Source organism: Cheilinus undulatus, linkage group 21, assembly GCF_018320785.1.
Source record: "Cheilinus undulatus linkage group 21, ASM1832078v1, whole genome shotgun sequence".
In the NCBI taxonomy this organism is placed as follows: Eukaryota; Metazoa; Chordata; class Actinopteri; order Labriformes; family Labridae; genus Cheilinus; species Cheilinus undulatus.
Window position 1 is genome coordinate 16,707,186 of NC_054885.1, and position 22,895 is coordinate 16,730,080.

At 40.5% G+C, this 22,895-nt stretch overlaps 1 protein-coding gene across 1 annotated transcript in view; it reads right to left on the bottom strand.

The window, feature by feature from the left end:
* The window catches only part of ngfra (nerve growth factor receptor a (TNFR superfamily, member 16)), a 48,196-nt gene that overhangs the window by 21,801 nt on the left and 3,500 nt on the right, over positions 1–22,895 (bottom strand). Inside the window, exons 2-3 of the mRNA XM_041817068.1 lie at positions 20,493–20,655; positions 8,735–9,097 (exon numbers count right to left, since the gene is read on the bottom strand). Of these exons, the coding sequence (XP_041673002.1) occupies positions 8,735–9,097; positions 20,493–20,655 (526 nt within the window). The remainder of the gene's footprint in view (positions 1–8,734; positions 9,098–20,492; positions 20,656–22,895) is intronic.

Here is a 22,895-nt window from a genome sequence, read left to right on the forward strand (position 1 = left end):
TATTTTTGATTTTTAAGCTAACACAAATCATTTTTTTAATATCCTTCCATGTAATGTAGTGTATGTATGTAGTAATGTTAATTACGTAGTGACGAAGCTAAAGTGAGACATCATTCGTGTAACTACCTCTAAAACTGGTCAAATTAATAACTGAATCCTAGATGAGGCCTCTACTCTTTTTATCTGTTCTGTTTATGAAATGTTACTTAGTCTGTAATGTTTGCAATGTGGTTATTTTATGAATGGAACCTCTGGAATTGGATTATAAAAACTTGAATTTTAAAAATAATCTAAAATAGACGGTGTCTTAGATCAGTGGTTCTCAACATGGGGGTCCGGACCCCCTGGAGGGGGTTGCGATACACCAAAAGGGGATTGCCAGATGCCCTCCAAAAAACAAGGAATATTTTAAAATGTTTTCAAATTGTATATTTGACCAGTTTCTATAAGAATACATGCAGTAAATTGGTTAAAAATGTGAAACAAAAATATGTTTATTTGGTGAGATTTATGCTTCAACCACCTTCAGATATGGTTGGGGTCCCAAGGCACATTTATTTTTGGGGTTGCGGGCTGAAAAGTTTGAGACCCCTGTCTTAGAACAACGGTCTGCAGCCAGACTGTCTTGATCAATTCAGTGATTTCACCTGCTAGCTCCCTTTTGCATATATCTTGGCTCCACATTACCACCAGCACAAGATGTCAGTGACCATTGAATGTACTCACTTTTGTACTTCTGAAGGAGATGGAGAGCACTGACTACACTGATATACAGTCAGTGTTCTGAGCCAAGACAACAGCCCTCCTGGGAGTCTGCTTTACATCACGTCATTTTGACTCAACACAGAGAGCAGCTACAGCTTTAGTTTCCTTCACTTTTATACATCTTTATTTCAACTTCTCCTCCTTCCCTTCATTTTTTCATTCTGAAGCAGAAAATACGACTGGCTGCAGACCAAAGGATAAACTTTTGGGCTCCAGAGGCTGCATACCTCAGCTGCAAACAGAATGGGAGCTTAGAGGCGGCAGTGGAGCTTTAACAATTTCATTTTGGCTTTGGCGGGTTTAAAACACTCATGAAACAAAATAAAACTAGCCCGGGATTTTACAAGCATGAGGCTGTGAGTGCAGGGGAGATGTGTTTATTAGGCGGGTGTGGACAAAAGAGGGGGGGAGAGGGAAAAAAATGACTTAATTTTTATGAGCCATTGAGGTCTTTATGGTGGAGTTAACCCCAGGGTCTTGTGCGGAGGTTGATGTCTTGGCGGCTGCCAGTTAAGGGTGGAGATGAGCAACTATCAGGGCTCAGCATATGTACAATGACCTCTTTATCAGCCGCCAAACACTCTCCCTCTGTCCGCGCTCAGCCTCTATCTCAATCTTCCTCTGTGTTTGTCGCCTGACGTGCACACATCCATCAAACGCACACGTACTACGAATTAGTCAAGTGAGCGCTCTGTCTTCAGTTCGGGAGGGTTAATAGGAAGAGCGGGAAGGAGGGGACGGAGGGGAGGGGGAGGGTGGACAGAGAGGCAGAGTGTTAGGAGAGAGTGAGGAGGGGGTGCAGATGAACAGAGAAGCTGCTGTAAAGTGCTCTGATTAGCAGGAGTAATTATACCGCAGCGGTGAAGGCGCTGAATGCACGCTGGCCACCTTCCACCACTCTGTCGCCGTGCCACTCAAGGGCCACTGTGGGAAGTGATAGAGCAAGCAAATGAAGGGAGGAGAGTAGGAGAGAGGTCGATGGAGAGAAAGGAAGTAGGCCTGTATCTGCTTTTTTAATCATTCCCTCTCTTGTTCTTTCAAATCATCCTGACTTGAGCCGGAGCAGCACCCATCATGAGGCCAAGCGGGCCCAGACCTTTGATAGAAGATGCAGAAGGTGTTTTCAATTTCACATCAAAGCGTTTCACACATGTGTCCAGAATTTAATGAAAAATGTTGCAGCTAGAGCACACTTGGCAGCGTGGAGAAGCGTGCACGTGCGATCAGCTGTATTGATTTTGGATGCCCATAAAGGGTGTTTGTGTGCTAGAGAAGACTTGGCTTTTCAGACTGTGTGTCAGTGAGCGTGTATGTGTCCTGCAGTGGAGTGTGGGTGCTCATAGAGGTCATTCAGCGAAACCTGAGCATGAGCAGAAGAAATCCCAGGACTCATATCGACCCATCAGCATAGAATACCAGCACAGCACATATGCTGCAGCTCTCTCTGCCTCTGTCTGTTTTCATCTCTTTTCCTCCTCTTTTTTCTTTTCATCTCTGTCATTCTTTCACATAATAGACGCTTAGCGACAGCTGGATATGAGGTGGGGATTTGGGGATGTGACAATAACTTAATCGTATTCTCTTACCATGTGCAGAAGGGAAGAAAAACAGCAGAACAGGAGTTTAAAGATATCAAAAAAAGATGAGAATTCCAGCAATGCAGCGTCCTGTTTACTGCCAAACACATATATATGTATGATGTTTCAAGACAGCCTGGAAACATCATCATCACCACATGTGACCATTACCCACAGGCTCACTGGTGCTAAACGACAGGGCTATCCATTCAAACGGATGTCCCCAGTGCACACTTTTCGTGCCATATCCAGTCACCACCGCCGCTGCTTCAAAAACTCTATTGGACAGGACAAGAAGGGTCAAAAGTGAGAGTGGCTGCATGGGTGGGCGCTGAATGGTCAGCAAAGGAGGGTATTGTAGCCCAGTGTACATCAGATTAGTCTGGGATACAGTGCATATTCTGGGTGTTGTAGAGGGCAAAAGGGGGCAGTTTGTTTTGGTGGCTGCCATGATACCGCCTCATGGGTGCAGCTGAGTGGACATGACTTCCTACATCACTGATGAGGAACAGCAGCTAGCCCCAAGTAGTATGGCTATGTCTATGAGGACTGATGAGAAAAATGGCATACTTTGCAAGAATCAGCGAAGAAATCATTGGCTGAATTTCACGAACTAATGTCTGGCATGCAAACTTGCTTCAATCTTCTGCAGTTTCCAACATCTGATTTGTTGCATAATAAAACTGAATGAACCTAGTAGAATGATTTTTTTTAAGACAAGACAGAACTTTACTGTTCCCAAAAGAAATTTTAGAAACTCATAAAAGAAATTCTGCAAGAAAATCCTTTAAAAGTCTTGCTTTTATCTAGGTACAATATGATAAACACAAATCTGAGCAGTTACCTTAGGTAAAGCTAATGGACTTCACCATAAAAGCTCAAATCTTACCAAGTATATCAGCCTGATTTCTGGTCAAAAACATCTAATCATAATTGACCTTTTGCAGACACATGAATTGAGCATAAAGCATTAGTTCAAGAGCTGCAATATAATTGAGATGAACTGATTTGTGCAAACCCTCATCAGCTGTTGGCCAGCTTTTTTAACTCTAAACATGATACTGGCTAATTGCACTTATGCTACCGTATTTAAACTGCTCCAGCTTGGCTATGCTTTACAGCTCCCTCTGTAAGCAGCATTTTGCAACCCTCCTCCACCCCAGCTCCTCCTTTATCTGCTTCTGATTCAATCAGTGTCATTCTGTTGTCATTGATGCCAGCTCTGGTCTGGATTTTTGCCGCTTCCTTCCCTGCCTTAGGCTTTCCTTGTAGGCACAGGAAAAGCAGAAACATATCCTTTCCATGTAGGCTTGAGGAAGGACAGGGAGATCCCAGAACAGCCAAATCCCCAAATATAAATGGCAGCTATAGGTGCAAATTAATAACTGCTGATAAAGAAACATATTGATAACTCATGCATGTTTCTTGACAAAGTGGTCCTGGCCAGCCCTGCCAACAGAAGGGGACCTGAAAACCCCAGTGAATGCCTCTCCCATGTTGTGATTAGTTAATGATATCAGTGCATGTGTGTTGGATCAGTATCCTTGTGCTAGCACCCTGGCCAATATTCCATCAGTTTTGAGCTGAAAAGCATGTAAAGCTATTTTGAGCTCTGATGTTGGAATAATCTATTCATGCTACTTTTTAACCCATTGCCACTTTTAACCGTTTTTTGCCCATTTCTGCCACTTTTTGTCATATTGTGCCACTTTATTGCCTTTATTGCATTTTTGCCACTGTTTCCCAGTCCCATTTGCTACTTTAAAACTATTTTTGAACTTTTTTGTACCTTTTCCCCACTGTATAGCCACTTTTAACCATATTTTGGACTAACTTTGTAGCTATTTTCATCAAGTTTTGCCCCTTTTTTGCCCTATTTTGCCACTTTCAACCCATTTTTGCCACTTTAATCTCTTTTAAACCATTTTTGCCCCTTCTATGTCAACTTTTACAACTTTTTAATCACTGTCGCCCATTTCTGCTGCTTCTTTGCCATATTTTGCTGTTTTGACACTTTTTGCATCTTTAACCCAATTTTTGTCTCTTTTCTATTACGTTTTCTCAGTTCCTTCAATCAAATTTTTTGGCATCCTGACATTTCTGCACTTCATGGCTTAGCTATGAAGTTCCAGGGTGCCGATCCTCATTGTTAACATTATCAATAAAGGTAAATCTGTTTTAAGAAAAGGGTGTTTACATGTTGTAAAAGGCTATACTGTACAACATACATACTCTTCATGCTGTACAGTACCCTCTCTGTTTTCAATATAACATTCAATTAAAGATCACCAAGAAAAAAGGTCACATTTTGAACTATACAATTGACGTTGACATTGACATGTAGAGCTAGCACTAGCCAACTCAATGCTTTTATTGCAAATGAGGTATTGCAATAAAAAATCGTATTTTATCCTTCATAAATTGACATTTCAAGCTTTTTTAACTTTCCCTGTACAAAATGTGCACTACACCGATTACAACAGGGGTTTTGAGGACAGGGCATGTTTATCTAGCCCTAGCACAGTGAGTTCTCTGTGCAATAGACTTCTACTTTGCCTGACTTTGTAAACATTTATCGACTATAAGATTCCATAGCATCTTTAGCAGATTCTAAGTGACAGACAGGAACAGCAGTGCTAACAGCTAAACACTAACATCGCTGTGATAAGCATTGTGTTTTTCCCTGTATTGGCCATCTTGGGCTATCATTGGCTTGTGTTTCTTTGCTGTGATGGGTTGGAACTCACAGCCTCAGACTTAAATGTGCTTTCGTTATCAACCATCTTTCTCTCTTTTCAATTGATTTCGGAATTGAACTGTTGGAGTCACATCTTGTGTAAAAGTCTGACTTTGTTTTTAAGTTAAGTCCAAATGAGGATCTTTAAAAACATTACAACTTGTTGCCACCTCTAAGTTGATAGTGTTAGCATGATACCACTGCTGAAGGCACTAATGTTTTATATCTGGTCATAGGTCAGAGCATTGGCCATATTTAATGTCTGACTTGTTGATGGTTCTGGATGAAAAACTTGGATAGCTACAGCTCTGAAAAGTCCTGCTGAGGTTGATGTGAATTTTTCAAACCATCCAAAAGTTGTTGAAATATTTCAGTCCGGACAAAACAGTGAACCCACCAACAGACAGGCATTTCAGTTGTTAGAGCCAAGTGTCTGGCATGGCTCAAACCTTCTGGATGTTTCCTTCATATTTCTCTTAGTACAAATGTACAAAATTGACTAGTGGCACAAGCTGAAGAAAATCAACACAAGAAAGAGGCCAATATTTGAAAGGTGGTATTGCTGTGATTTATTGGTGCTAGAAATTCAAATGAAGCCTCTTTGATGCTAGTCATGAGAAAAAAAGTTGATGTTTATAGCCCTTCTTTCACCTCATCTACTTTGTACCCTCGTATCTTTCCCCACTCCATTTCTCCTGTGACTCTGTGATATTACAGTCTATTAAAAGACGCATTTACACCTTTCATGTGGTGCTACCAACTCCACCATACTACAACAGGCTGTTGAAAGATTTTTCAGGTTCATTTACCTGGCAAATCCAAATACCTGCCAGTGTCTGGTTGTGAAAATCCCAATGAGGTCAGTATAGCAACAGAGAAGTAAAGAAGCTCAAGTCAAAATCCCATAACATTCATATCAAAAGCCTCCATTTAAGTGTTCATTTAAAAGTGGTAATGCACACAGGAGATCAATAAAAGGCCCTGCCTTACAAAGTAGTCCTGCTATTAAAAGCTTTCTTAGAAGCATTTAATCAGCTACACAATGTAAAAGCCTCTATGGTGAAAGTTTGCATTCAGAAGCAACATGAAAGGGGTGAGTACAAGCTGAATCTAAAATAATGATAATTTACATCTGTGGACTTTATCAAGAAAGCCAAAAGAAATGCCACCTAGCACCTTTTACCACCCAGTTTTTAGGCGTGTTGCACCCTGATGTGCAAATTTCATGCCTTGTCCAGCTCTAGAATATTTACAGCTTCCTTGCTCAGGCACTCCCCTCTACTTCTTCTGCCTCATGTTGCCTTGTGCATTATGGGAGAGCAGATTATTCATTGTCTAAGTGTTGACACTAAAACAGTCTTTGACCTTTTAAAGCTAAAGCTTTTAACATCCTGCCATTTGAATGCCTGACCTCTGGCCGTGATTGAGACGTTCTATATGACAACTCCAACGCAGCGCTGAAATTCCTGGAAACTGGCATACACTTAGTGGTCCATAATGGGTTTTCTTTTTTCTAAATTGGGCTTTCAATCATAGTTGTTTGTCGAAGTTTGAACGAGCTTAGGGTATACAAAAAGTGGATATGAAACAAAAACCAGACAGCTTTTCCCTTACCAAACAAATGTGTAATCATATTGTTTTTAGCAGTTTTTAAGTGATTTTATAAATCAGTCATGGTCAATATCATTTGGCTTTTTATCAAAAACAAATCAACGAAAAAACCCTCTTAATGTCAAAGTGAAAACAGATTTCTACGAAGTAATGTCAATGTAACAATAAGTTGTAATGTAAAATAAATTACAGTATATATTTACCCCCTTTAAAGTGACTGAAATAATTCAACAGAGTTCCAGTCAATTAGTTACTGTAGTCTCATTATTAGTGAAATGATGATCACCTGAGAGCGGTATATGTGTCTCAAGTGATGGTGACATAAAGACACCTGTGCCTGGAAGATCAAGTCACTTGTTGATCAGTGGTCCTGGCATACATTACACCGTGACAAGAAAAGAACACTCCAAGCAACTCAGAGAAGATGTTATTGAAAAGTATAACTCAGTAACCTGGCACGCCAGATGGATTTGTCTCAAACATCCATCTGAAAAACCCCTCATAGACAGCGTTTGGGAAAGGGTAGAGGCTTTGAAAAAACTCTAAGGGTGATTGTATGAACGTTATGTTCTGTCTGTCACATCTTTTCATGCCAACCAGAGCAACAAAACAAGTGACGTAGCCACTAACGAGCTGCGCGCCTGAGCCCCTACCGTTTTTGAAAAGAAAACAACTCAATACCGTTCTTTGTTCTTCTTTTAACAAAGAAATGTCATCAGGTTCTGATAAAACTTACACTTTAGCAGCATCTGCACTAATCTCTTCCGCCATAATTGCACCAGCCTCTGGTTGCTGCTTGCTTACATCACGACTGCGCTGTGCCAGAAATTACTGCCCCTCAACGCTGATTGGTCCTGTCGCTTTCCCATACTGTTCAGATGGGAGCTTTGCAAGATGGATTTGCCAGTAAGAAACACAGAAATGGGTGAATCCATCTGCTTTGCAAGGTTAATAACTCAGGGGATAGATGCAAAAAACATTTCCAAGATATTGAACATCCCCCTGAGCTAAGTTTATCTATTATCAAGAAATGGAAGAAATATGGCCTAGATTCAACAAAGGGGGCTAGTTAGAAAGGCCACAAAGACACCTATGATGACTCTGAAGGACTTACAAGCTTCAGCAGCTGAAATGGGAGAGACTCTGTAGACATTTGTTGCCCGGGTTCTTCACCAGTCAATGTTTTGTAGGACAACGGCAAAGAGAAGGCCACTGTTGAATAAAACTCATTAAATCTTAACTAGGGTTTAGGGTCAAGTGGAAGAAAGTTCTCTGGTCTGATGAGATCAAAATGGTGCCTTTTTGGCCATCAGACAAGACGCCAAACTCTGCACCACAAACACACCATTCCCACACTTAAGAACATTGGTGGCAGCATCATGTTGTGGGGATACCTCTAAGCAAAAAGCCCTGGAAGGCTTGTAAAGGTAGAGGGTAAATGAATGCAGCAAAAACTGAGAGCTATCCACACAGACTCAGTGCTGTGATTGTTATTTCACATTACATGTGTTTATATGTTTGGCATTAAAGAGTTTTGATGTTTGTTTTTTTGTCAAAAAAGCCAAATCATATTAACCATGATTGATTTATAATACCAATAAAATAGTAAAACATCCAAGGGGGTAAATGGTAACAATAAACTTTTAAGTTTTGTGCTCAGATTATATTTTGTTTTGACCTCTTTCCTCTTGTCCACCATTAGTTTTGTTGGATGGAAGCAATTTGCTGCCTCAAATAATCATAGCAATAACCACCCATTCTTTATGAGCTTTTTGTGACCTCCAGAGACAGTAAGCACACTCATAATGTGAAGAGTACCATGACTTGCTTTTCTATCTCAGATTTTGAGTTGAATCCTAAGGCAGCATATTTATATCACTTGTTTTGTCAAACTAAGAGTCTAATATTTAGTATATATCTAATATAGTGTAAGAAAAGCAACAAAACTTCTGAATTTGAGAGCTACATGCTTTTGGGCATTTTTGTTTGGAAAAATAAATAACAGGCCATTTGTTTTTGATCACTAAGTGTGTAGCAGACTTACTGTGACAAATAGAATCACTGATTGGTGTGCATTCAGCCCGCTGTATCTCTGTCTCCTCGTCACAAATGGTGCAGGGCAGGCAGGGGTCGAGGTAGCTTTCCCGGTCTGAGTAGGTATCGTCCACACATTCCTCACACACCGTGTCATGGTTATGTTCACAGTGGGCAAACACACCCTGACCTGCCGGGCACACCGTACACGGTTCACACTTTCCCGATATGGAGCTGAAGAAGTAGTTGTAGTCACAGCTGCAGATGGCGTCATTGGAGTCGGTGCAGGGCGTCTCCATCCGCATCAGACCGGTGCACTGGGTGCAGGGTCTGCACTGCTCTGTGTGACTGTAGCTCTCTGAGAAAGTTTCACCTGCAGACAAGAGGACAGGTCGAAGAAGAAGAAGAAGAGACACAAAAGTGAGAGCAAGGAAACAAGAGAAGGGCCAAAGAGCAAGGAGGTTAGACGATGGAGAGAGCTGGAAATACGAGGAGATAAACAGAAGGATAAACAGTGCATCTAATGACATTAATCATGTTTACTGCACATTCATTAGAAGGGAGGACACATTGATCCACTGAGCTCTTAGTGATTTGTGCTCCGGGACAAGAAAGGTGCTCTTGTGTTGGAGGGAGTGAAAGCCTGCTGCGCTCATAACAACATCGATCTCCATGCGTTTGAGCTGCGCTGAGTAAACTGCTTTGATACCAGTCATACAAAGAGAGAAGTGCTGGTGCATCAACATGGGAACGTGGCTGCAGACATCAAATAAAAAAGCTATATTTAAAAGTGATAAAGCAGCAACTTGAGTTTAATTAAAGACTTCACAGTGTGTGATACACTCCCTCTGCTAAAATGAGGCTTTCTGGGGTGCTTGGATAAATTAGTGCAATTTATGTTGGCCAATCAGGTGGATAATTACAGTTTTACACCATTATAAATACCATCATTCATCATGGTTTAATTTAGAATTGATTTTTATGAAGTGTATTCAATTTATTGGATTCTCCTGCTGTTAAAGCAAGTCATGCAAAAAATAAATAGCATTTATTTTTATCCAATCTTTTTTCATTTGCTGATGAAAAGTTACTTTGCTGAAAGTTTCATTGGATTTGTTTCCTTGAATATACAGGATAGCTATGTTGTATGAGAGATTTTTCATGGATGTTTGAGATCATGTCTCAGTATAAAGAGAAGTAAAGAGTCTAATTGGGACCAAAATAAAGCATTAATTGCATATTGTGTCTTTGCCATGGTGTAAGTTAAATTTAAGTTGCCTTGAGTCAGCAGACTGCAGGTAGCACCTTATATTTTTTCTGTATAGAAAAGTGTTCTCTATCTTCTAACTCTTTGAAAAAGTAAATTGATATTAAGGCAAAAGATTTGCCAGGAAAGTAGGCATTAAAAAAGAACAGACAGGGCCTTTCTCACTATAATAGGGCACCCATATGCCCCAGTTTGACTAGGATGTCCTCTTTCAAGCACCATGTTCCCAGTACTGACAAATATCCATAAAGCACTAATATGTTTTGAATAGCTCCTACCCCAACATGGTGTTGAAAAGTGGACTCATGAAAAATTCTGTTGTATCATGAGCTCATACACAGGTTTGCAACAAAATTAAGAGTCCCCATTTGGAGGTCTATATTTTATTTCTATTTGTTATTTTCACTCACTATTAGATTTATGTCCCTTTTATTTTATGTTAACCTTATTTGCTTCAAGAAAATCAACTCATTTTGCCTTAAATGCATTTTTCTTGATTAAAATCTGTTGCTGTTACCAATGGCACATTGGCTAGCCAGTTGATGCTAACATTAGCTAGCACATTTGCAAGCTAACAGTACTATATCCACTACGTATGTCACCAGTTTGACATCCATTTAGTAAACATGTATGTGATATCAGACACAATGGAAGTGTCCCTATTTGTAAGTTTGTAAAGATCAACCTAAACCACTAGCTTTTTAGTTGGTTAGTTAGCTTTGCTAGTGGCTCTATAGCACTGAACTGTGATGCTAACAAAGTAAATACTAGCATTATTAAAGCATTCAGAACTTTCACTATTTTAGCGCAGTCTTATGCTAACCTTTGCTAGTTGACACAGTACAAAAATTGCGAGAGGGGTCTGGCTGCAGACCTTAGATCTTAGCATCCCCTCTTGCAGACCATTCCTGTCAGAATGAAAGTGCTGTAATTTGCAAGTCCAATGCCTTGCCAGTTTTATATTTTAAGGGGGGTTATTGTCATGAAATAACTATATCGCAAACATAACAGACTAAGCAAAATAAATAATATATATATAACAATATATAACAATAAATAAAACAGAGAAAAGTTCAGAGTTTCAATCAGGGGGTTATTTTATTTAGACATGTTTTAGAAGTAGATACCCAAATGGTGGCTCACTGTAGCTTCATTAGCTTAGCTACACTAGATATGTAGCTGATGTAACTACATAAGCCAATTTGGCTAAGTTTGCTTTAGAGATGTGAGCTTTGGAAAATGTAGCTAAAAGTTACACTGTCACATAAGTTAGGAAGATGATGTAGCTAGCTATGCAGCTTATGTAGCTAATGTTAGTGTCGTAAGTATATCCATGAGCAGAGTGAGCTTAAGCTTTAGCTATATTAGCTACATTAGCTTTATAGCTCTGTTATCTATGTAGCTTATTGCAGCTAATGGAGCTATGTTCGTTACATCGGAATGTTTTTAACTGAGACACTTTTTTCCTGTAAGCAGACTGTTTAGTCAACTTTATTAAACATTTGTAATCAGGTTTTGCAGTTCAGACTTTTAACTTTTGGTATCGTAACCCTTTACCTTAAACTTTAAACTAACCAAAAGTTTGATCCCAATTTAATTTGAAAGCGTTAGCATGTATTTTCATTCTGACAGATGCAGTGTCTCATGGTAAGAGTTTGCGAGAGTTGCCGCCAGGGATCTACAGTCTGCAGCCAGACTGTGTTTAAAAGTGCCGCCAAATTTTGAAAATTTACAGTTAATAATCATGTTTAGCCAGTTAAAGTATTCAGATTTTATTGCTGTTGTGATAGTTTAGTATGGACGACTACTGAAGAGTCAGAAAGTCAGCGTTGTTTTGACTGCTTTGCCAGATGGATGCTGCTCTGCAAACGCAGTGACCCAAAGAGAGCAAAATTCACATTTTAGTCATATAGTTCTTTTTAACGGTAGTGACAGAGCAGACCAACGCTGAGCTGTGAAGAAACATGTACAGAATGACTTAAAAGCTATGCTGAGTAATCGCCAGTTACTTCAAACACGTCATATTTGCTCTCCAGGAACAGGTGAGGATTCAGCAGAATTCATCACTGTAGAGGTACTGACCTTATATTTGCTTGTTCTTGCACTGAGAGTTCCTGGGGGCACGGAGTAATCTATTAATATTGCATGTTCATATAGAATTATTTTCAGATATAATTGGATGCCTGCTGAATTATGCATATATTGAGAGGGGTAGCGGGGAGTATGTGTGGAACAAGTGTGTATGTAGTGGTTGAGTGAGAAGGGAAGTGGATAAGGAGACTGCAAGGAAGAAAATGTACCGTAAGGCTCGGATTCACTACATAAGCAGCTTCACCTTTCATCAAATCCCATTTCAGTTTTCTTGTAGCGCGCTTAACATGAGAACAGTCACCTTGAAAGAGCTGCAGTTCAGACAAAGGCAATCCAGAGTGTGCTGTTTAATGCCACATTAGAAACATATAGAGTTTGGCAGGAAGTTTTTCAAATGCAAGTCAGTGCTTGTTGAAAACCTCAGTGAAACAGGGTGGAGCTGTTAAAAAAAAGCCACATGGCATTGTGAAACTTTTTTTTCACATTTATCTGTGTCTGCATATGTCTGTGAGTGAGTGTTTGTCCTGAAAACAGCTTAGTGGGTGATGAGTTGAGAAACAGCATCTTGTAAGTATGAAAACCCTTGCAGCTATGTCCCAGCACTTGCTTTGCGTCTGGCGAGTAAACACTGGAACAGACTGAAGCTCTAAACACCTTGTAAACAGCAGCACTGCTAAGAAGCTGTTGATGAAGGTTGTCACATTATACAGTCAGCCTGAGGAGAGCAGAAGGAGGGAATGATACTGAGGCAGGTAGGGAGGGAGGAGAAAGATGGTGTTGGCTGGGTTTGCTTAAATGAGGCTCTGACTCAATCAGAAACCCTCTTTGAGGGTGGTCTCCTTTAGGAAACATGATGGAGAGATCAAAGTGTTAACGTAGTGCTGACGTTCAACCAAAGGGGGAAGGTCAGGGATGTGTGAGTCTAGTTTCCTCCTTGGATATGCACACAAACATCAGATTCAGTGTTCTTTCAGCACCCTTTTCTCTTATTCTGAAGGCAGAAGCAAAGGAGGATGGTGGCACTGACTAAACAGACAAATAACAGACCTCAGAGGTAAACGGGTATTTGAATATGTGAGCTGAAAGCCTTTGTTTTCTTTGCAGTCAGGCTCAACCAGTAAATCTCTGCTCATTCATTTCAATTATCCCTCAGCGTGCAGGATTCCTTGCTAATTTTAACTTCCATGCATGAGCCCCTCTCTACTCCTTGTGTGTAAACACATCTAAATGTGACCATATGCACCAAGGAGGAGGAGTGTTCAGAGGTTTGTGTGATTTATGTGTCAGCGCTTTCATCTTTGGGCTAAAAAAAGAAAGTAAAAGGTCACCAGGAATCAGGTGGAGAGAGTCTTCTTTAATAAATGATGACTCTTTCTCTAATTGTCCCCAATTGGGCGATGGCCGGTGCATCCCAGCAATCAGTTTCCATGTTCAGCATTTAAAAAGGCCATTGTTCAAAGAAGACGGGGCTGTGCACCGGGGGGGTGATGCACTCAAAATGTGCCACCTCAGCCCCTTAAGACCCCCCTCAAAACACTGATGTGTTTCGCTCCCATTAGTGTCATCAATAATGTAGCTGTGGACAGCCTTGAAACTGCTCCATGATCTCCACAATCAGCACTTTAGGTGTAAGCTTTTAGTGAGGGATGGTCTTTGCCCCCACTCCGTGTAGTGTCACAGTCTACATTTCAGCGAAAATGCTGTTTCTGCCCTTGCTGTGCTGACTGTGGATAAACATTTGGAGAACTGTGTGACAGCTTTATTTGCCTCTTTAAACATGCAACATTTTCATGCATAATTATCACCCTGCTTTATTGGTCCACTTAGCTTCCAAGCTGATTTGAAACAGGTGTTTTAGGATATCACCAAGGCTATTATTAGGAGACCAAAGCAGGAAAGCTGCTCTTGTATACAATGATGAACTTATGGTTTTCTGCCATTGCCACTGAAGACCTGCCAGGGCAAAATCTCCATTTCCCTTGTCTTCATCTCTCATGATCCAATGTTGGAAGCAACTCTTGACACAAGATGAAGCCGTTCCTTCCTCCTAAATCCCAACTGACTCCTGGTCTAGTTCAACAGGAGTCTGCTTAAACGCTACATTAACTTATGAGGCCTTTTTCTCTGAGATCTTTGGTCAAGTTTTCTCTGAATGGTTCGCACGCGGTGCTCTACAGAACTCCTGAAAAATTCCTAAAACTTGGAGGTAAGCAGCACACATGAACACAGACTTACTGAGTTTTCACTTTGACTTTATCCACAATTTTTCATCCTATTTCCTTAGATAAATGTCCACATGAAGTCAGGGTTAGCTGGTGTTAGACCACAGCACATAATATTCGAGAAAATTCAGTGCAAGCCATTTGGTGAGGTACAAAAGGTTAACGTCACCTAAGCAGCACAATCTCTACATTTACTGAAAGGGCTTCATTAAGTGCCTGTACATGCACATATAAGAGGAGCTATAATTAGAGCTTGATAAAGCCATTTAACTGGATTACTGTCCTGGCTCACTATGCAAGCAATGGGGAATTGATTTATTAACTGATGTATGTGTGACTCTGCTGAGGTAGTTACAAATGGATTTTTTTGTCCAATCGGCCTATAATGTGTACCAAACTTTCAGCAGTCACCATTGTGCATTTTCCTTTAATGATAAATGCACCCCTGGTAAAACACCCAAGACTGCTGGCAATTTTCAGGCCCTTAGGACATCCAAAGCAAGGGTTTGTGGTGACCCTACCCACCCAGACACTACCCTTGGCCCTGCTTACTCGCCACATCCACCCCTTATTTTGCCTTTCAGTTGTAGACTTTTGTATTTTTTTTGCCCCTAGTAACATGCAAAGACATCTAGAGCATGACAGGGGTTGTGTCAATCCTCCAACCTGATGGTGACCTCTTCTTATTTGCCATCACACCCCTTACTTCAGCCTCAATTTTTGGCCCAAACATACCTAAAAGTTCTGCATATTGCTGTATATATATGAAAAGAAACTGCCTAAGTGAAGCAGGTCTGCTTGCCTTATCTCCCATGACAGCAGAGAAAAGTGGAAAAGGCTGATTAATATTTCATTGCTGATGATGCTGGCGCTCGTCCCAAGCCAGGATTGGCAGGGGGGGATTCACTCACAGGAAGTGGGGAATTAAGGGAGGTCATAAATAAAGATTCACCCATATTTACCATGAAACAGGAAATGGAAGTGTTGGGTTTTACACTTAAATTATTCAGGTTTTGCGCTTTAGAAAAATGTATTTATAGGTTTTTTTTTTCAGGTATGGTCAGGGTATCAGTCTCTTACTTCCACATAAAGCCCACTGACTCTTATTTTAGTTTATGTGCTCCTGTGGGCCTCAGGTACATTAAGATTTTATCTACTGAAACAAAAACAATATTGAACCAATGAAAATGCTTTCACGCCGGAAATTAAATGCAACCTCCTGAGTATTTGAGTTTAATTGTTGAGTGTTTATCAGCGGTGAATACCGTTGCTGTACAGCAGAGCAGGATAATTGTTCACTGTTCGAGGCACAATAGGCTTTTCAATATGGTTTAATTAGCTGGATCAAATGAGTAAAGATGCACTGATGTAACAGTATGCATGATGAATGAGTCGATCGTGCCCTTTGGTGCCTGGCACTCTAATACCATTTTATCCGCTAATACGGACGATGAGTCATAGCAATAGGGAGGGGGAGGAGGAAGAGAAAAAAAGGGGGACGCGGGGTTCTGGCTGACAGGAGCGTTAAAGAGGAGACACGACAGAAGAGTTGGTGGGATTCACTGGAGTGGAGGAATAAAGAGTTGTGAGTTTGATCTCAGAGAAAAGAAGCTACAGGGTACCATCAGCACCTGACGCTGTTTATAGCGAGAAAATGAAATGAGAGTTGAAGACTATGTGATATTAAAGTTAGGATGAAGTCCAGATGTTTGTGAAGGTGGAACAATTTCACCAGTCACCTCCAAGTCTGCCCATAAGGGGGGTAAAGGGGAGGGCTTTCTGGGGCCCAGCCCAACTGGGGGCCCATGTAGGTCAGCAAATCATAGCCCACTGTAAAGTTAAGCTGTGATAACCATATTTTATTTTAACCTGAATAATAATCGCTCTTATCAAAGCAACAAAAAACAGTTATTTATTTATTTTGTAGCACAATAAAGCATTTCTCAAAATGTAAAACCCTTTTCTTAAAACAGAATGATCTTTTTATTGGTAAATTTAACAGTGTGCATGGGCACACTGTACTAAACCATTAGGAGAGTAATGTCAGACTTCATAGCTAAGTCATGAAGTGCACGAATGTCAGGGTACCAGAATATAACGCAAAATGGAGCTGGAATAACTTAACAATTCAAAAAGAGACAAAAAGGGTGAAAACTGGCACAAACAACTGCTTAAAAGTAGCATAAATGGGCAGGAAAATGGTGAAAAGTGGTTAAAAACTGGCAGAAATTAAGGTGTCAATAACAGTCAAATGTGATACAAAAAATAGACAGAAATTTAATTTCAATTTTTCTTTTTGGGTGGGGATTTCAGTGGAAGGTTAAATAAACATTTCAGTTCCAAAAAAGAGAATCTTCTAGCTATTATTTGAGTTATCAGGGTTTAAGGGGTTAAAATGTGGATGAAAAGTGTCCAGAAAGGGTTACAGAGGCAAAAATGGGCAAAAAAAAAAAAAGGTAAAAATGAGTGGCTTAAGAAGTGAGAGGGGGTTAGGTTAAAAGACGCAGAAAGTGGCAGAATAAAAGTTGTGAAAAGTGGCTTAATGTGTTGAAATTGGCAAAAAAGGGGGCAAAAAATTGGCTAAGAAATGCAACAATGGATCAAAAAATGGACAGAAAAATGGCACAAAGTGGTTGAGCAGTGTCAACAATGGGTTACAGGGGCAAAAAGTGGCAAAAATTGGCCGCTTAAGTCATAAAATTGGGTCAAAAAGTAGCAACAACATAGATTATTTGTTGCAAAACTGGTCCACAAGTTGCAAAAAAAATGTTTAAAAGAGGTTAAAATGGTGATGTGGAAAAATTGGGGGGAAACAGTCATGAAAAGTGGTTCAACCTAATTATAGTTTCACACTTTTCAGCTCCAAAATGAAATGTTAGCCAGGATGCTAGCGCCAATGCATCTGATCCAACACACATGCATTGACATCATCAATAAATCCCGACAGGGGAGGGTCCATTCTCTGGGGTTAATCAGGGGCCCAGACAATTCTGTGGGCAGGCATGGTCACCTCCACATAACTAATTTCCTGCCATCACACAAGCTACATTTGATAATGACTATTAATTATCCGTCCTACTTTCCGTCTGCTGGTGTGACTGGGTTTTTAACAGCTCTGAGGTAAACTATCAAAGGCTGTCTTTATTTGTTTCTAACTTTTACACCTGAGCCTATTTTAGTCAATTTCACGCCTGAGTTTCCATTCCAGCATTGACTTTGTTCACCGGAGTTGTGAAATTGACTCACAGTTTTTGTTTTCACCCCATGGCACTGTCTCGCTCTAGATGTAGTGAATTGGCTTCCTGCCCTTGTGCCCGTTGCTGCAGCTCTAGAGCACCCCAAGGCAAAGAACAAAAACTTCAAAGGGGTGAAATCAGCCGGACTTTATATTCTTAACAACGTAACACAACACAGAGATTAGCATCTTTTGCAAAGAAGCTCAAGGATAATTTAAAGTATCCATTTTCTTTGCACAATAAACATTCCTACCAGCCTGCAGGCATTCTTCCACAATTTTATCCATTACCACAAAATGACATCCGTTTCATTACAAAATGCAGTCATTCTTCTTTACAGGCAATATTCCCCAGTGTTTTCATGTGTCAATAAATGTTTAAAAGAAAGTGCACAGGAAATGCTCTGCACTGTCAGTCATAGAGTCTCAAACTGCATGTGCCTGACCTCTGAAAAAGGTAAGAAAAGGTACCCCTGCCCCGTGCTCTGCTATTGTTTTGTCCCTCCTGACCTATGACGCGATGCACATGACCTATACTTTGACGTTTACTTTCTTTTTGACATATACCAACACCTTAAAGGGCAAGGAAGAGCTGCAGAAACATGTCACCAAAATACCGCCGGATTAGGGAGAGCACAATTGTTTGCAGCACTTGCTCTTCTTCTCTTTTTATGCAGCGTTGGCACCTCTCCCAGTTCTGGTCTATAGAGCGAGTGCTAATGGTTTACAGCCTGAGAAAAGCGAACACATTTGGACCCACTTAGAGGCATCACACATATGAATTTCTGCTTTATTTCTACAGACACTTGATAATGGTAAAGTAGACACTTCATACAAATTGGAGTTTATTTTGGCTTCCCCATACTTTATTTTTTTTTCTGTTGAGTTCAGGGCCGAGTGACCGTTGAAAGCAAACAAAATGAGAGATGATGCAAGTGCAGAAGGTTGCATGAGTAGTGAAGTGCATGTGTGAAGTGCGTGTAACACTGATGATAATGTTTAGTTTTGCAGCAGTACATGTGCATGTAGTGTATTTGATTGCCTCCAGATTGAATGTAATCCAGTTAAATTTGACACATTTCAGGAAACAGATTTCCAGCAAAGTCAAGATTTAGCTCTTAAGTGTTAAAATTGGAATCTTTTTAAGGGTTGCTTCGTCTAAATCAGTAAGATGTAAAACAGATTTTGCACAGATTGTGAGCAGATTTCACTGAACCACATTTTTACAAAGATGAAAATTGCTTGCACTGAGGTTTTGTGGACAGTGTTTGTGGAGAGACATGTCGCTGCTGTGTTTTTCGGGTCTTTGAACAACACAGCAAAAACTTCAGAGGAAGATGCCTCATCAGCTCAGAGCAAAAAACTGACAACTGTTGGTGCATAAAACAAATTAGGGTTCTGAAGCATTTTTGCCTTAAAGAAGTGGAATGAGGTCAGGGATTTTGCTCATTTCCACAGTTGAAAAAAATGTTTCCAAGAGTTGTACCATTTTGTGAAAAAATACAACGTTCTTTGTTTTGCTAGCTTCTAGAGCAGGGGTGTCCAAACTTTTTCTGCTGAGGGTCACATACAGAAAATTCCAAGGATGGTGGGGCCACTTTCATATACCTCCCCGTTATGATATCACAGTAAGTCAATCCAGTCCAATTTAGGTAAAGGCAAACTAAGTGATTTAATATGCTTTAAGTTAAGTCATGAAAAAAGTACATTAATGAATTGTTGTGTCAAAATGTTTGTTTACAGAATTAGCACAGTAGTGTGGCCTAGAGCTGAAAGTAAAACATACGCAAATCCAAATAAATTCATTCTGTCTTCACAAACTATAATTTTTTCTGTTTTCTAATCGACAGACAAGTGTTTTGTGTTACCTTGCCAGACAAGCCCCCAAGGTAACATAGAACTATACTCGTCTGTCAATAAGAGAACACAGATAAACTAAAGACTACAGTAAAGCAAATGTTTCATGCTCTAATGTGGGCCATTTTTACCTCCACCAAGGAGGTTATGTGATCGGGTGGATTTGTTCGTTCGTTTGTTTGTTCGTTCATTTGTTAGTTTGTTAGCAACATAACTCAAAAAGTCAAGGACGAATTTGAATGAAATTTTCAGGAAATGCCAGAAATGGCATAAGGAAGAACTGATTAGATTTTTGGAGTGATCTGGATCACTGTCTGATCCAGGAATTTTTTAAATGATTCTGTACTATTGGGAGATTGGGCTAATAGTGGTGGTCTGCGCTGTTACCACTTTATACCAGGAGATGGCAGACATGAGTGACTTATTCAATGTTTTAGAGGTTATAGAGTTTGAAAAGCACATTTCCGGTCGAGGAGATGAGTCGGAGGGTAACAGAGAGAAAGACAGCGAATTGTAGCAAGAATACTCACAATGCTGGGAGGAATAGTGGAATATTCACCCTCTGCCATGACTTCCACACGTAGCAAAGCCAATGCTTTGCCTCACTGTGTCTCCACCCCACCGGGGAGGGAGTAATCGGCAAATTAGATTTTGGGAGTGATCCGGATCACCATCTGGATCCAGGAATGTTTTTAAAGGATTCTTCACTATTAGGAGATAGGGCTAATGGCTGAGGTCTGTGCTCTCTGAGTGCTTTTCTAGTTCATTTATGTTTTAGAATTTGCAGAGTGCCAATTAAATATGGACCAAGAATCACATTTGGCCCCCGAGCTATAGTTTGGACACCCCTGTTCTAGAGTAAAACCGTGTTTTTTTAATGTGTACCAGTCATTCAGACTAAAACAAACAGCATCGCTTCCCTCCTCCTCTAACCCCCTTAGTGTGTAAATGAATGATCCTTTGTTGTAGGTTTTATCACAAGCTAGCCAGTTATGAGTGATCAATAAAGCATTATTTCGTAATTTATCAAATGCCGTTTAAGTTCGGTTTGATTGCTTCAGTAAAATTGGATAAAATCATTGACATGTGTACTCACTGTCCAAACACTGGGCGCACACCGTTTGTGTAGCGCCACATTCCTGCACCACTCCCTCTCCAGGTGGACACTGCTGGCAGCATTCCCCGCTGTCAGTGTATTGGCCGCTGTCACAGGAAAGTGGCACCGCCCGCTCTGTCTTAGATGCCAACACTAACGCCACCTGGCAAAAAAGTGACAGAAGTACAGTCCTTTAGGGGAGCACATGCAAACATTGGGAGATAGAGCAAACTTTCACACACAGCACAGGGCCACGGTGACTTACATAGCAAAACAAGTTGATGAAAATTACTGCCAGGTGTACAACCTGTTCTTAAATCCACCGCTATCAGGATTCATCATAAATCATGTTGTCTCCACCTTTATTAAACACACTTTGAACAAGGCAGTCTTCTAAACTGCCCTAATAGCTGCCCTGAAGGCACATCAGCTCTAATAGTAAACTTCTGACACGCTCCACTAGAGGCAGTTACCATAAAATCATGTGCTCACGACATTATACACATGCCTGTCCTAATTAGTGTCTTAAGGTGAGAGTAGCTGGGAACCTCTGTTTCCGATCGTTGACACACACTAACACACACCCTATCTTTGTGAGGGCTGCACCCATACACGCTAAAGGAAACCTCATCAATGAAGCAGCGTCAGGAAAGCATCGAGGTAAAGTAAAAATGTCCTCAGAGGTCTGAAACTGATCTCCATTATGACTCAAGTACAAGTTTCAGTACTCAGGAGGATCTTTAAATAAATTATTACTATCACAGAAATCAATCAAAAATAGAGTTACAAGTTTTTGAGCTTTTGGCATCCTTGATTAGAGCAGCCAGATCCATGGCATCACATTTTCATAATCTTAAAAGTTGCACAGGTTATTGTGATCACGTGTCCTCTGATTTTCTGTTCTTTACTACACTTGTCTGAAGTGTTCTTGATCTATCAGAGCGTTTAACTCAGCCTAGCTTGAGTTTAAGCCCGTTTTTCCCTGACTTTTGTTCTTGCGACCAACTTTTTAAGAGGAGCACCATTACCCCATCCAAAATCCGCCTGATCTATGAATCATTAATAAGGTTAACTGGGTGTAAATAAATGTTTTTCCCCACTTTAACACTGTTTCTGCAGCATCATATAGTTTTGAAGAAAAGAAAATATGACATATATTTGACAAAAGCATCAACTCTTCATTTCCTGCATGTTATGCTCATCAAGTCTGCCTCCTGTGCCGTCCTCAGCTGGATACCCGGTGCTAGCTTGGCTAGGCTTAAGGTCTTTGTACATTGAGTCTGTTATTTTTGGACGTTTTTTTGGAACCCTAATCCAGAAAAGATTACACACTCAAACCTTGCACACTGAGTCCGTTGTGTTTCATTTGTATTCACTTTGAAAAATTCATGGAATATGGCAAACTGTTTCACCTGTGGTTGTCACTTCTTAAAAATCACACTTGATCCATCCATCCTGACAGAGAGCTTCACATGGCACCAGGCTCATACGTAACAGCTGTGCTATGTTGCAGAGCAACCTTAATTTAGTCTCGAGGTAGCTGAAAGAGCAATCCTTTAACTGTTATAATTCTATGGTTGATATCTACAATGTGCAAATCATGGTGTTTACAGTGAAGTTTCGGTGCGGGGGAGAGAGAAAGGGAGCTGGGGTGAACGAGAGAGAAGCAAGCAGCTGGCACAGTTTGAATCATCAATCACCTTTCTAAATGACTTGGACTGATGTAAAAGTTCACATAAAACCGAACCTGTTCAAGAAAAATAATGATGGGTAAAAGTTTGGGCATCAGTGTGCAAACTAACCTTGCAAAGCAGATCGATACGTTTGTTTTCTCACTGGCGAATCCATCTCGCAAAGGGGCAGTACTTTCTGGCGCAGTGGAGTCATGACGTAAACAAGCAGCGACAAGAGGCCGGTGAAATTATGGTGGAAGGCATTAGCATGGATGCTGCTAAAGCGCCAGTTTTATCAGAACTTGATGACATTTCTTCATTAAAAGAAGAACAAAGAACAGCAGTAAATTGTTCTCTTTTCAAAAACGACAAAAGTCGTGTACTTATATGTCTATAGTCGCCATAGTTCGTGATATGCAGTTCTATATGGAGTTTATTCCTCAGCAGGGGCGCAGCTCGGTAGCAGCTACGTCACGTGTTTTGTTGCTCTAATTGGCCCGTAAAGATGTGACAGACAGAACGTTCATCCAGTCACCCTCTGAGTTTTTTTCAAAGGCTCTGCCCTTTCCCAATCACTGTCTATGAGTGGTTTTCCAGATGAATGTGTGAAACAAATCCATTTGCCGTGCCAGGTTATGTGCAAACATGATTAGAACAACATGAGACTGATTTTCTTTTTTTAACATTCAAAAAACTTGGACGAAAAAACTGACTGGCACTTCCCGTTTAC